At 40.2% G+C, this 14835-nt stretch overlaps 2 protein-coding genes across 2 annotated transcripts; one reads left to right on the plus strand and one right to left on the minus strand.

The window, feature by feature from the left end:
* Positions 1-357: 357 nt before the first annotated feature.
* Positions 358-8650, minus strand: slc5a6b (solute carrier family 5 member 6). Its single transcript, XM_073483064.1, has 17 exons — positions 8596-8650; positions 8368-8430; positions 6197-6662; positions 6032-6097; positions 5655-5706; positions 5505-5572; positions 5056-5210; positions 3756-3896; positions 3440-3569; positions 3025-3113; positions 2475-2587; positions 2311-2381; positions 2141-2227; positions 1849-2021; positions 1662-1768; positions 1456-1577; positions 358-1019 (listed from the first exon to the last, which is right to left on the minus strand). The coding sequence occupies exons 3-17, from the start codon at positions 6542-6544 to the stop codon at positions 885-887; spliced, it is 1857 nt and encodes a 618-aa protein (XP_073339165.1). The 5' UTR covers positions 6545-6662; positions 8368-8430; positions 8596-8650; the 3' UTR covers positions 358-884.
* A 66-nt stretch (positions 8651-8716) lies between these two features.
* Positions 8717-12215, plus strand: cenpo (centromere protein O). Its single transcript, XM_073484003.1, has 6 exons — positions 8717-8820; positions 9018-9187; positions 10072-10228; positions 10360-10631; positions 10968-11127; positions 11973-12215. Exons 1-6 carry the CDS (start codon positions 8799-8801, stop codon positions 12080-12082), a joined length of 891 nt encoding a protein of 296 aa, XP_073340104.1. The 5' UTR covers positions 8717-8798; the 3' UTR covers positions 12083-12215.
* Positions 12216-14835: the final 2620 nt, after the last annotated feature.

The following is a 14835-nucleotide window of genomic DNA, read 5'->3' on the forward strand; positions in this document are numbered from 1 at the left end:
ACATTGTCCCTTTTCACTAAAATATTCACCAAAAATACAAATTCCACCGGAATCCGATGGGGACTGCTGTGTCTCGTTCAGCCAGTATAGGACCACATTTGGGAGCGATTTCGAGTCAATCGGTCCAAAGACCTGGAAGCTATTGAAAAAATGGGCCGAGGTTTTCATGAAAAATGGCCACTTTTTTCTTTAAAATATTCACCAAAAATACAAATTCCACCGGAATCCAATAAAAACTGCTGTGTCTCGTTCAGCCATGTTAAAGTGTGAAAATGATTCAGTTGAACTAATAGAGTACTCCTTTAAAATGAGATGTTCTAGACTGCAATTATTTTTGAATCAAGGACGATACAAATGTTTATCTACAAAATCTTTAATCCTTCTCATAAAAAAGAGTTTTTTCTGCGTTTCAGCTGCAGTACAGACAAAATGTACTCATACATTCTTAAAAAGGTGAGGCACTGTTGTCTCACATACAGCTGCAATAAGCCATAGTCAAATATATATTTCCATATACATTTCCATAACTGTAAATGTAAATACATAGTGTGTATTCTTGTAAAAGTTCACAGGACATCCAATAATTCTCATAAAACAATTAGTGCAGTTTTTACATGATACTGTGATCACACACCTGAAGTTGACATGAATATATTAAACTAAAATGGGCTCAGTTGCACTCAAGTCTCTGAAGATGTGAGTAAAAAAGAAACTGTAGTGTTGACTGGATATTGTTCGCTGCAGCGTTCAACAGTGCAAATTTAAATTATCTTCACCAAGCAAAGGCAACAACACAAGAAACAAAAATGCATGTATGTGTTTCAGTCGAGATGCCCTGGTGAAGACATTTTAACCGCTTGTCGGACAGACGTGTGACAGTGACATCACACAGCTGTCTCACACTCCACAAAAGCAGGAAGAAATGTGTCCGTCTCTTCCTGTGATGGTACGTCCTCTTGTGAGAAAACCAGTCCGTTGCTTTCTTTGTGCTGTGGAGGCTGCCTCTGTTGTGATGACAGCTGTAAGAATAAGTAAAAGATCATTAAAAAGGTAAATATATGTAAGCTTGTTTGTGAGATAGCCTTGATATATCCCACCTGGTTTTTATCTTTGAGTGAAAAATATAAATTTTAATGGACTAATATTTTGGTTATACAGTTTGTTCACAAAATGCAAATGAAGTTATGAAGAAAAGTTATGATTAAAATAACTGAATGTCAATGTTAAATGTTAAAACAGTTATTTAAAACATTTACAAGTAGAGGTTGGGAGGTTTAAGATCACATTTATAAAATGGCTAAAAGGTAAAGGAGTAGTGATTTTTACAACAAAACAACCAAAGGTTTTCAAGATATTTCAGTGAAAACTCAAAACTCAAAGAAATGTCAACCTCATGCTGGTGCAAATACAAACGTCAGGGAATCACAAAAGTTATTAGCAAACAAGCAGCTTTACCATCTGTCCCAGAGGGGTCACACAGCAGAGCTTCTTTTTGTGACGCTCGGGTAGAAAACAGAGCAGCTTCCCCAACAAGGGATAGATTGTTCCTGGTGTCACATCTTCTTCTTTCATAGGGCCTAAAATATACAGATTTTAAAAAGATGAATACATAATAAAGAAATGTTCTGGATTACAGAGAGCATGTCTAAGAGCTCGCCTACCTGTGAGAAAGCTGATGATCAGGCCGATTAGAATGACTGTGAAGCAGTTGAATGCGCTGTACCACATGTAGGACAATGAATAGAACCTCTTCAGTCCAGAAGGTCGACTAAAGGGGAAGAAAAACATAGTAACTCAGAAAATGAACACAGTAAAAAAACACCACACTGTGTTGTGTGTGCCTGATACCTCAGAGTGACGTTGCTGAGTGCGGTCTGGATGGCGGTGGTCGTGTTGTCTGACAGCAGGATGGCTCCGCAGGCGGGTGGCAGCGATCTCGTGCTCGAGCTTCGATTGACGATGCTCCCGATGCCGACCCAGAAAGCCACAGCCAGGCCGGCCCCAAGACCGGTTAACGCTCCCTGGCAACAACAGGACAACAGAAACTTAACAGATACAGGTAAAGTAATATAGCAGTTTTTTTTTTATTGTTTAATGTCTCATGACTAACTCCATGACTCACGGATGAGGTTAAACTTACAGTGGAGTTGGCCCAAGGGAAGAACATCCCAAGACAAAACAGACCGAGAATTGGACCACCGACCATCCCGAAGATTTTCAAAGCCACCTGGAGTTCAAACGTATTAACAGTTAGTGCAGCTGTAGTGCGAAATGATGGTTACTATCTGATCATTAAAGCTGTGAGCTTACCTGTAGAACTGAATCACCCATTAGATGGGTGAGATAAGCCATGGCCAGACACAGCAGCCCGTAGGACATCGCTTATTGAAGAAACACAAAGTTACAGAACAATCATGTCGTTATCGTGCAGTTTTGTATCGTGCATTGTTGAATTTAAACTTCAGAAAGCTTACCTAATGCTTTGGACAGCAGGGTCGCTCTTGCCTCTGTCATGGCTGGGAAATGTGGTTTGATGAGGTCTTCCATTGTCACAGTAGCCAAAGAGTTAAAAGCAGAAGAGATGGTGCTGTGCAAGAAAGGCAAAAAAACATTACTGACATCTTCAAACACGACATACTACCAAATCATCACAGCATTTGAGGTGGAGAATTTTGATTTTCTATCCCATAACTTTGACTTTTATCTCACAATCAGGACTTTTTATGTCATAAATTCAACTTTTTGTCATAATTATGACTTTATATCTCGCAATTATAAACGACCATGGGAATATTTTTTTTAATCAAGCTTAATTTTCATCTTATTTTTTTATCTTTACCTGGTGGAGCTGGGCTTTTATACAACCAACAGTGTGAAAACTGATTTTACTCCAGAAAGGTCAGAGATATTGATATGTTGACTGACTGTTTGTGGTCTCCTGCGCTCTGCCGGGACTGGAAGGGTTTTAATGTTAGGTTTACTTAAAAGACAAAATATAAACGGACACTGGGGAATATTCTGTACCTGAGAGCTGCACTGAATAAACATGCAATAAACAGTCCAGGTAGTCCAGGTAGACCTTGCAGCATGTCCATCACAAAGGAAATCACCATCTGTGAAAAATACGGTTCAGTTTGGTTTGCATAAATGATAACATACAAATCTGACAATGTACTGTCTCGACAGCAGCATGGACACACATTTACATAAAGAGTCAAATGTGCCCGAAGGACTGACTGAAAAATATGTAAATACTCATAGCACCTTTGTTTCCTGTTATGTACATGTGCCTGGAAGGTTCTTTCCATGAACTTAACTTTTATCTCTCCTAACTTTCTTTTGAGAACAAGGAAGCAGTAAAAGCTAGAAAAGAGGAATCATATCCCTTTTTCCCAAAACATGGTGCAGGTGTTTCAGTCGGTGACACACTGAAACTTACAGCGTCCCTTGAAGAGGTGCCCAGTTTGTGGGAGTGATCCTCTCCACAGTAACATGCAAACATGACCAGTCCCATCACACAGCTTAGAGCCAGAGCCAGCTGCAGGGAAGGAAACACCATGTAGCAAGACCTGCAGAGAGGTGGAAGTGTAGTGAAAGTGTCACTTCTGAGGTCATCTTTTTGACATTTTAACTTATTATTGTGGTGATGGGCATTGCACTTCCCCAAAACCACTTGTACATTAATAGATAAGATATAAAATAAAAATAAAAGTGATATATCAGTCAATATTCAGCTTTTTATGCTTTCTGAGTACCTGACAGCGTCTCTCTCTGTGCGTGCGCTGAGATATCTTTGGACCTGAGCCTGGTTCACGCCGTACAGGGACAGCATGAGGAAGACCCCGCCGACCCCCAGAGTCCAGAAGGTGTGTCTCTCTGTAGGGTCTGGGTTCAGGCTGAACCCAAGAGAGAAAATACAGTATACAGATAAAACGTCAATACTTGAACTCAAAAGAGCAGTTTAAAGGTTGAACAACGATCTTACAAATGTCAGTAAAGAGAGCTGTGTGACAAGAAAGTTTAGTGAGATGCATGTAACCAAATATATAAAAACACTACAATTCACCACTTTTAGGAAAAGATGGGAAAGTCTTCTTTATGTAACAGTTCACTCATAAATGAAAATTCACTCATTATCTGCTCAGCCTCATGCAGATGGAAAGTCATAGTCAACGAAACCTTTCTGGAGCTTCACAGCAAAACAGCGCTGCAGCATTCTCCTAAACAACTGAAGTAGATGGAAACTTGTTTGAATACGTAAAAAAAAACCAGCTGAAAAAAACAGAAAATGGCCCCACACAGCTCGTCTGGTATAATCCAAGTCTCAAGAAGCCACTAGATCCCAGATAGATTTGAAAAGGCGTTATGTACACCTTCAACGCGTGGTCAAGCTTGTGCAGCCACTTCAGTCGGGGCGTGCTCTAATGCGTTTAGCTTAGCAGCTACGGTGATTTCGGCTTTTAATGGGGTTTAAATAACATACTTTCAAATCCATTTGGGATCTCTGAGCTTCCAGAGACTTGTGTTGCATCGAATGAGCTGTATGGAGACATATTATGATTTCCGTTTCAGTTGTTCACGTTTAAAAACAAGTCCCCATCTACTTCAGTTGTTTAGGAGAATGCTGCAGCTCCAGAAATGTTTTGTGGACCACAAAACTTCACCTGACTCTCCATCAGCATGAGGGTGAGTAGATAATGACTGAATTTTCATTTGTATTCCTTTAATGAAATGTTTTTATTTGTGCACTTCAGGCATTGTTTCATATTTTTTTGTATTTTTAAATTTAAGACTGTAAATTAAATGAATAACTGTCTGAAAACTGCAGAAAATATCGTTTATAGTGAGTGCTGACAAGGACGTGTGTGTTCAGAGCAGGAGCATACATTAATCATTGTATTCCTCTGGAAGAAGTTGACTCAAGGACTATAATCCTCATGAAAGCAGGAGAAAATCTGCTTTTTCTGTGAATTGGCATTTACATAGCTAATCCCCACTGAGAACTGAATAAACAATGATGCATTTGTGCACAGATTTCCCCATCTACGGACTCACTCGAGAGCAGAGATGCGGTTTCCTTCCCACACTTTCCTCCAGACCTCAGACACTCCACCAGTCTTCTGCACTCCCACCACGATGACAGCCAGCTGCCCTGCAAACATCACAATGGTCTGAAAGACGTCCGTCCAGATGACGGCCTTCAGACCACCCTGTCAAGAACAGAAAAGACACATGGGAATTATTATGGTATACGCTAATTTATTCTATTTTCCAATATCTGTCTCACTGAATAGTCACCCCTCACATCTACCTTTTAACTTAGTGCACGATATCTCTAAAATCATCTATTCATTCATGAGCCATTTTATTCTGAGAGGAAACATACTGTATTTCAGTTTTGAATAAGCAAAGTGTAATTCTACAGTGTTTTCGAGGCATTAGTTGCAAATCCAAAGAGAAACATTCAAATGTTAACTTGAGCTGTACGACTTATTATAACTCACTATTGTTGTGTATAATGTGCACACGAGTCCAGTGGCCAACACTGTTCCCCATAATTCAAATCCGGTAACTGGAAGAAAACACAGTCACACACTGAACCGCAGATCTCATATTTTGATAATGACCGAGTAAAATATATGAACTTATCTTACCTGCGTTAAGAGCAAAGGCAGGAGTATACACGCAAACTCCCATATAGATCACCTGGAGCAGAGAAAAAGACAAGACAAAGACAGACAGCATCGTAAGGAAACTTAAAGAAAGATCTTGAAGGACATAAATAGATGTATGAATGATTTTTTATACTACTGAATCTGGATCAGGGCGAGAGATACACGTAAAGATTCTGGTCTGTGAATGATGAATTTATATTGTTTAGGAGGATGCTGCAAAGCTGTTTTTCTGATGAAGCTCCAGAAATGTTTTGTGGACTACGAAACTTCTCCTGACTATCCATCAGCCTGGGGGTGAGTAGATATGACTGAATTTTAAGTTGGGGGTGAACTTATCCTTTCGGTGTTGCACCCACCATCTGAAAGATGAAGGTCAAAGTTCCACAGATGCGCACTGGTTTGCTGAAGCGCAGTTCAAGATACTGTCAAACAAAACAACAACAGAGCTGCAGGTCAGGCAGGGTAAACAACATAAACGTTAAATCCAGTTTAACCATAACAATAAAACTGCTTCGTCATACCTGATAAGCGCTGGAGAGCCGCAGCCTGTACAACACTGGAATGAAAACATGAGCGGGAATGAGGAGGCCCAGAATGTAGGCGCAGCCGATGAACCAGTACTGAGTGCCATGAGTGTAGATTTCTGCTGGTACGCCAATAATCGCAACAGCGGACTGGAATGAGGCGATGAGCGACAGCGAAACGGGAAGACAACTCATGCTCCTGTCTGCCATCAAGAACTCCTGTGTGGTGCGCTGACGCCCCCCTGAGAGAGCATGGTACAGCCCGATGCCCAAAGAGGCAGCGAGCAAGACCCCAAATATCACAAAGTCTACAACCGTGAAGTGCTTCTGGTCGGACGGGTCCATCTCGATTGTCTTTAAGCCTCGGCTGCAGTTGGAGAAGATGTGGTTCTCCTGCAGTCACACAGTCAGACGGATGGGAAACGTCTTTGTCCACACCCATCGGTCAGAAGAGTCCAACGGCCTTGAAGTTGAAAACACTGATTAAATATCTGTGTGTGTGAGAGAGAGCACACTTTGCTGACATTCAGCCGCAATAATCCGAAGCTTGCACTCTTTTTATCATGAAGAAATCAGTTTGTTTGACAGGTAGATAGGTAAATACTCTCCTCATTCCCATGAATCCCCTCATAGTTTTCTGTTCCTTCTCAAACAGACACACAGGTGCTGAAATCACCACTGTAACCCAAACTGAAATGTTTGCAGCAGTCTGTGGAAACAAACCGAGGTCAAACAACCTCTGTGTCAACTTTCCCCCGCTTGTGCTGTTCCAAAAATACTGACTGCTGGTTTGGTAAGGGAAGGAGCTGCTCTGCTACTCTGCCACCTGCTGTCTTTGTGTGTACTGCAACACAAAGCCACAACAATCTCTGAGGGGTTTGAAGGTCAAAAGCAAAAAAACAGGTTTAGATTTTAGAGTTTTATCTGAGACAGGAAAAATTACTTTGAAATCTTTGTTACTGTTCTTTGTTTTTGCCCACATACTTTTATCAAATAATTTATAATTTATAATTATTTTATTTAACCTATACTTAACCAGGAAGTCCTGGTTAGATGATTAGAGATTAGTTCAATCACTTCAAGAGATTAGAATCTATTTTCATAGCTGTAACAAGTAGTTTATTAAGGAATTGACAAAAACCTTGCTAGCAACTATTTTGATAATCACATTATTCAAGTTTCTTGTCATTTTTCAAGCAGAGATGTCAAACTTTTTCTGGTTTCAAATGTGAGGATTGTCTGGTTTTCTTTGTCTTGTGTGATAATAAACTCAATATCTTTGTGTTTGGAACTGAGGCATCACGTTAAACTCAAACAAGTTTTACAAGATTACAAGATTAGATGTCTTAACTTGTTTTCTTATATATTAAATACACCGGGTTAAATAGAGAAAATAATCTGCAAAGTAACCAATAATGATAATGATCCTTAGTTACAGTCCTGTTCATAATAATAACGATCATTTATTATTGCATTCCCTCAAACTAGGGCTGCAACTAATGACCATTTTCCCTATTGTTTATTATGACAATTATTTTCTCGATTTACCAAACAGTTGTCATCCTTTAACTGGTAGAAAATAGTGAAAATGCCCTTTGCCATTTCCTGGAGTCCAATTTGACTTATTTAAATGCCTTGTTTTGTCTGATTAACAGCCCCAAACCTCAAGGTTATCAGTTTAAAGTGATATAAAACAAAGAAAACCAGCAAATCCTCATAACTGAGAAGCCACAGAATGACTGGCATTTCTACTTGAAAAAACAACTCTAATTAATTTCTAATTAATTAGTTTATCAATTACTAACCCAAACATGATCATAGGAGACAGCACACGATAAGGTCTCTCTAAAATCACAGTGAGGGACTGCAGGAAGGAATAATGCAAGAAGTGACTCACTTCAGTTGCAGACACTGCTGCTGTGACTTCTTATGTTATCTTTAAAAGTCATAAACAACTAATGGTGCTGCTCCTCAGCTGATTCACATGTGGGCTGTGTGGGAAATAAAGCCACACTTGCACTTAGTGACCCTCAAATCTCGGACTAGAGCTGCTTAACCTGATTGAATGTGAGGAAATATGAACAGAAATGAATAAAAAAATCACATGTGTGAGAATGTAGTGCAGTGACAACGACATAAACAAACGGAATAACATGAGACAGACTCACCTTTACGCGCATGCACTCTGGATATCCGGGTGAGGCTCGCTGTCAGTGGCACCATGCTGCTTACTGAGACATTCAAGAGCGCTACGTTAGTAAAAAAACTACCTGTTTGAATGTCTTTATGGCTAAAAACAACAACGGAAGATATTAAAATATGCTCATTGTGTAGACAATGCACTCTTTATGATGTATGTCGCTTTGCTGTGTTCAGAAAGCATTAAATGAACCTACCTCTTCGCTAATCTCTCGCCACACGCTCCATGCGATCACAAATTGTTTTGAATTCGCTTCCGGGTTTGATGGTGTGGGCGGGGCTAAACGTGATGACGCAGGAGCCGCCGAATTCAAAACATCCGCAGCCCGTAGCGGGTGTTTTTTTTCCACCGGAGCGGCTTCATTATTTCACAATAAATACAGAAAAAGACTTGCTGAACATGGCGGGGGCGTCTGCCACAGGTAACTGTGACTGTTGAAAGCTAGCTGGCTTATGCTAATTAGGTTACTACGAGCGTACTTACTGCTAGCTAGCTTCTTAAGGAGTTTGTTGTGGTGCTCGATAGCTAAAGCTAGCTAAAGCAAATACGGTCAGGACAGTTTTTGAGCGTCATTTTCACAACTTCCACGCGTTAATGCGAGCGTTTGTTCATCTGCAGGTGTTTTGAGTCAGCTGAGTCAGCTGGAAGTTGAAGCAAGAAGCCGCAAAACTCAACCTCAGCAGCAGCAGCAGCAGCAGCAGCAGAGTCGTGTGAAGGAGCTGAAGGCTAAAGTTGAAGCGCTGAGGGCCCAGAGAGACCAGCTGAAGGCAGAGATAGAGACACACAAGGTGGGATGACTTGATGATCACAGCAGGGTTTGAATAAATGTGAGCTGACACCGTTCAGTTATAATTGTGATGGCATTTGTTGTGACCAAGGAAGATATATCTCCTTGGTTGGTGATAGGAAGTGATGACAAACAATCTTTGTTTACATCAAGAAGAGCTACTGTCCTCCTCTCTGTTGTCAGTCAGCTTAAACTAATGCATTTTTTATATTCAGCATTTCTCCATTTATTGGAATCTTTGTTATTTGTCTCTGATCGGAGATAAAGTAAATTAATTTTAAAATGCACTGCAGCACTTTGGCTCTGATGCAGCGTTCCTTTCTCTGTTAGTGGTCACCACTCTGTGCTCTTGGTGTCCACAACACCATCTGATGTCACGAGTAGCAGCCAGTAAGCACTGAATAATCTGAATTTGCAAAGTAGCTAAAGTTGTCAAATAAATGGAGTGAAAGCATTAAGTTTCAGAAACTGGAATTAGTCAAGCAAAGTACCTCAAAGTTATACATAAGTACAGTCCTCGAGTAAATTGTAGTTCTCACCTCTGAGACTAAGATTTTTATTTTTCCTGTAAATGTATATCGGTTCCAATTATCCGTTATCAAGCCCTGAAAAAAAATATCGGTCAACCCCTACTTTTTATATTCAAGCACATTTATTTCCCAAAAAATTACTTTTGATACTTAAGTACATTTAATATCTGATACTTTTAGACTTTTACTCAAGTACTATTTGTATGGGTGACTTTCACTCTTATTAGACATTTATTACATTAGAAATGTGTTATATTACTCCATTACTGCCAAAACTAACCACATACATTTTATTTATAATTGGTGTTTTCTCGTCGGCTAATTTGTTGTTGCTGGTTACACCGTCCTGCCACAGCATCTCCAGAAACTGAGAGAATCTTTGGACAAACAGTCGACACATGAAGAGGAAGAGGAGGAAGAAATGGAGCAAGACTCGGAGCACTCACAACTTCTGCGACTGATGGCCAGACATACACAACTGGACGACCTTCTGTACGCTCATCACATCATTGGTACTCACTACAAGTTGTTTAATTATTTGTCTTCTCATGTCATTCACCCAGTTGCAGTTTTGACAGTGAGATGTTTTCATTAATCCAGTTTTATAAAAATGTCTCCCTGTTTTTTTCACTGATGTCACCAGGTGGGTACAACGTCACAAAGACTCGTCAAGGTAAAGGAGTGTATGTGTCTCTGGCGACCGCCTACGACGGTGTCTTCTTAGAAACCTACAACCTGGAGATAGACCTGAAGCCGACGCTGAGGATCAGTCGTCACAATGTTCCCCCGTTTATTCCCTTGAACAGCCTGGCTGAGCAGAACAACCTACAGACAAACATAAGAACTTTTCTGGACACGCTCAGCCAACATCTCAACGCCTTTGCCGGTCGAAAGCAGCAGCTGGAGCTTTTGAAGGTGCCAGTTTTCGATTTTTTTGGTGTATGTGGTTGTGTGTGTGTGTGGGTTTGTGTAATGCCATTATCAATCAATAGTTTTATTTAAGATATGTCAACTTGGGTTCTGAGAAATTATGATGGCCATTTCCTTACTTTGTCTAACCTTTTGTAGACCAAAAAATTAATTCAGAATTTAATGAAATTAATAATGAAAAAATCATAGCTGCAGCCTTTAAGCACACCAAAATTGATGTCTTGTTCATTTTTGCACCTTTCTGGAAAAACTAACCTTTGAACAAAGGGAGAAAAATTTTGTAGAATAACACACTGACCCTCTCCTCCTGCTTGTTTACAGGAACTCCATAAGTCTGTGGAAGTGATGGAGAGTAACGTTTTGTGTTCAATACTGGTGTTGTTGTTCAACCTGCCCAAAGAGAAGACGGCGGTTCTCTGCACGCTGGACTACACTGACCACACCAGAAGTCTTCCCACACGAGTCCACTTTGAATCTGAAGGTAGGATTTTTATACCTCAGGAGTTTCCTTACTCAAATGGATGGCTACGTAAAGATGGACAACTCGCCTCTACTTCCTCCCACTGTACAAAAATTACATGACCCATACACCTGCCTAACTCTGTTGCAAGCAGGTCTCAGCTGTCAAATCATGACATCACAACTCCGTATAGCATCAAATAACTAATTAAAACCAAACTAATAAAGAAAAAATGACCCTTTTCACATATGTCAGCATGTTTATAAAAACTTCAAATTAGAGAAACCATCTTTGGGAAAAATGTATTTGACGTGTTCTTTAAGTTTTTAGTTTGGCCAATGACCTATCTGCTATGGAGGGGATTATGACCTATGCTGCACCCACCCACCAGGCAATGAAGATGTTTTGGCCTCGTCTTTTGTCCATCTTTATCCACAGTCAATGATCTGTTCAAAAACCTCAAAGCCGTTTACTGTAGACAAAACGATGGAGGGTAGAACAAAACATTCAGTTTTCCAGGGTAATAGTTTTAGTTTAATTTTGAAGTAAAATGACTTAATGTTAGTCTGAAGGATAAAATGTCAATAATAAAGTTTACATAGTCAATCAATTAATCAATCTATTAAAACAAAAAATGTAATAGAATATGCAGTAATGAAAATAATCACTGCAGCCCTGTTATGATGATAAATGCTAAACAAATGTGTTGAGACATACAGGGAAGGTATGCTTTGAAATATGAAAAAATCAAGTCTGAACAGGAAATAACCAACTTTACATTTTCAAATGTGGAATAACTCTTTAAGAAATATGATTATGCTGGTGTTATGAACTTACATTAACTTTAAATATTAACTTGTTTGCAGACAAGAAGCTTCCTGATTCTCCAGAGTGGAAGAAAAACTGCAGCCTGCTCAAGGAGACTCCTGTGCACAAAGCCTTGATCACCATGAAGAAGATGGGGAATATTGTGTAATTCATTCAGAAATAATGACATTTTGTACATATATTTTCATTAAAATGTCATTCTTAATGTTTTTAATTAACACTGTTAAATGTTTCTTCTTGATGTTGCAAATCTTGAGTTATTAAACTGAGTTAAAAGCAAACTTGAGTTTCTCTATGGAGGTTCCACGTGTATTTGCATGTTGCTTTTGTCCTTCAGCTTCTCTATAAACACCGTCACCCTCTTTTGTAAAGTTTCCCTCTGAAGCTGTCTCAGCCTCTCCAGTTCCTCTCGGGCTTTCTGCTGTTGCCTGGCCAGCTCTTTTTCTGAGATTGAGTCAATTGTTGCAATGTTTTTCATCTGCATGAGAGACAGGCTGCTCTGGATGTTGCCTATGTGTCTCACTGAACTGGCAGTTTTGACTGAAAGTGGTGGTGCTGATATCGACCGGCTCTGCTCCACCAGTTCAGATCCCTGGTTGTGGTACTGGGATTTGCTGGAGTACGATCTTCTGCCATCAAATGTATGAATGCCTCTCAGGTGCGTCTCTGCACTATTGTGTTCTCCAATCTCTTTCATAGCGATGTTGACTGTTGCTTTAGGCTCACAGACTTTCACCATCGTGACTTGTCTCTGTTCTTTCATCAGGCGGTCTGTTCTTTGTCGAAGCATTTTGCGAGTGTACCTGTACTGTTTGTCCAACATGTTTAGCTTCAGCTGCAGATCCCTGTCCTCCTTTTGGTTCAACACTCTCAGGTTTCTCTGCAGCGCGTCATGTCTTCTGAAACTTTGATCCATTATAAAAAGTCTAGATGGAGAAAATTTATTTTTAGTCAATTTCTTTAACTTTTTCTTAAAATTCAAGCAAAGGATACGGTTTTCTTACTTGATTTGTGTGCAGCGTCCCCCCAGAGAGCTGTGTTATACAGTTGTGTTTGCTGCTAAGGGTGTCTAAGTGTGTGTAATATAATAGCCTATTATATTTGAAGCAGTGGATGGAATCGTTGGTCATTGTGTGCTGTCACATTCCATAGAGATTCAATTTCAAGATGCCTCGGGAGGGAAGTCGCAGGGTGCAGAATGAAAAGGTGCGTCCCCGGTGTGCATTTATGCACAACACAGGGGACAAATTTTGGGATAACAAGGAGGCTGACAAACTTTTCTGGGAAGAGGAAAAATTAAAAGCTCAGAAGAAGCGAGAGGACTGTATCAGAATACAGGACTACAATATAAACCTGGCAGCTGAAAACCTTCATGTCTCCAGCAACTTTAAGCTCCCCTTTGAGCCCGCCTCCTCCTCATGCAGAGAACAGGGCCAGCTTCACACAATTACTGCTGACGACGGTTTATAGGCAGAAACACCAGCCTCCTCTGCTGGAGGATGAGTGACTCGACAGGAGCAGCAGAAGACCTTTTCCTATGTCACCATGTAGGGTTTACTCCGGGTGCTCTGGTTCCCCCACACGATGATCCCCCCCCAAAAAAGAAGGTATTGTCTGCAGGTTCCATGGGCAGCTACCACGGAACCAGGGTATAAAACCCACTTGGGACACGTTATCATAGATCACACTCGGTGGTTGAATGAGGATGAATGACCCCGACAGGAACAGCAGAAGACCTTTCCTAAGACACCATGAAGGCTCAGAGGTCCTCTTGTGTGGGTTTACTCCAGGTGCTCCGGTTTCCGCCTACGAAGATACTTCCAAAAGAATACGACCAGGAATGTAACCAATGAAGCCAACCACTCAGAGGCGGAGTAGGGAGGGTCCCAAGTGGGTTTTTGGGAGACCTTATCATGGATTCCCCTCATCTTCTTGCAAGATGGCCGACACACATTTCATCAGTATTTATGTTAAATAAATGTACCAACATGGATCTTTGTGCAGTGTTTATTCACCATGGTAATTTCTACACTCATACACGTCTGTTAAGAAAAGGCTATAATTCTCCTTGTGGTGCTCTAAACAAGTTAAAACTAATGTAGAAAAATATAGTGTGACTGTGGTTCAGAGTGGCAGCCTCCTCCGCTCTAGCAGCCTTCAGGTGAGAATTCAAACAGAAATCACACCCCAGCTGTGTTTCTTCATCTCTGCATGTGAACATGCTGACTCATGTCAAGTGACAATCCAACACTGCTGCCTTCCAAAATGGATGAATGTTTTGACACGTCTCTTGTATTTGCATCTTTGTAACCAAGCCTGATTCTTGCTTTGCATTTTCAGTTCACAGCACAAAGCAGACCTGTTGAAGACTTTCTCACTAATGTTTCTAAAAACAGACAGCCTGTCTGAGGCCGGTGATTGACAGCTCATTCAACCTGGAGAAGATTGCAGAGGCTCACAGGCAAATGGAGGGCAAAAAAACAAAAAGATCGTCATTAATGTGATTGCACAGAATCAGAAAACTCAGTCATATACAGCTGCAGTAAAAAGTAATCGCTCTGAAGTGTGTGATTTATGTCAAGCAATCTTACAAGACATTGTTATTTAAAAAGTTATTTGTCTTGCACAAATGTTGATCATTATTTTAAATGTGCGTTATTCATCAATAGTCCAACAATGATTTTTGTACAGTACTGTTTCTTCATAATAACAATAGTGAACACATTTCCTTTTCTAGTTATTTTTTCCTTAATGTAATTATAGTTCTTTATTACATATTAGCCTTTCAGCATAGCCTCAAGAATACACCACCTTGTACTTCACTTCACATACAGTATTGAATGAGCATATGACAAATAAAACCCTTGAATTGTTGAGTTTTGATGATAACATACTAATATC

This window comes from Pagrus major, chromosome 16, assembly GCF_040436345.1.
Source record: "Pagrus major chromosome 16, Pma_NU_1.0".
Classification (NCBI taxonomy): Eukaryota; Metazoa; Chordata; class Actinopteri; order Spariformes; family Sparidae; genus Pagrus; species Pagrus major.

Coding starts and splice junctions, on each gene's coding strand:
- slc5a6b (XM_073483064.1), bottom strand. CDS start 6,544: ATGGACCCGTCCGACCAGAAGCACTTCACGGTTGTAGACTTTGTGATA. Junction 3,114..3,439: donor GCACCTCTTCAAGGGACGCT/GTAAGTTTCAGT, acceptor TATTTTTCACAG/ATGGTGATTTCCTTTGTGAT. Junction 2,588..3,024: donor TTATTCAGTGCAGCTCTCAG/GTACAGAATATT, acceptor TTTCTTGCACAG/CACCATCTCTTCTGCTTTTA.
- cenpo (XM_073484003.1), top strand. CDS start 8,799: ATGGCGGGGGCGTCTGCCACAG. Junction 9,188..10,071: donor CAGAGATAGAGACACACAAG/GTGGGATGACTT, acceptor GTCCTGCCACAG/CATCTCCAGAAACTGAGAGA. Junction 10,229..10,359: donor GTACGCTCATCACATCATTG/GTACTCACTACA, acceptor TGATGTCACCAG/GTGGGTACAACGTCACAAAG.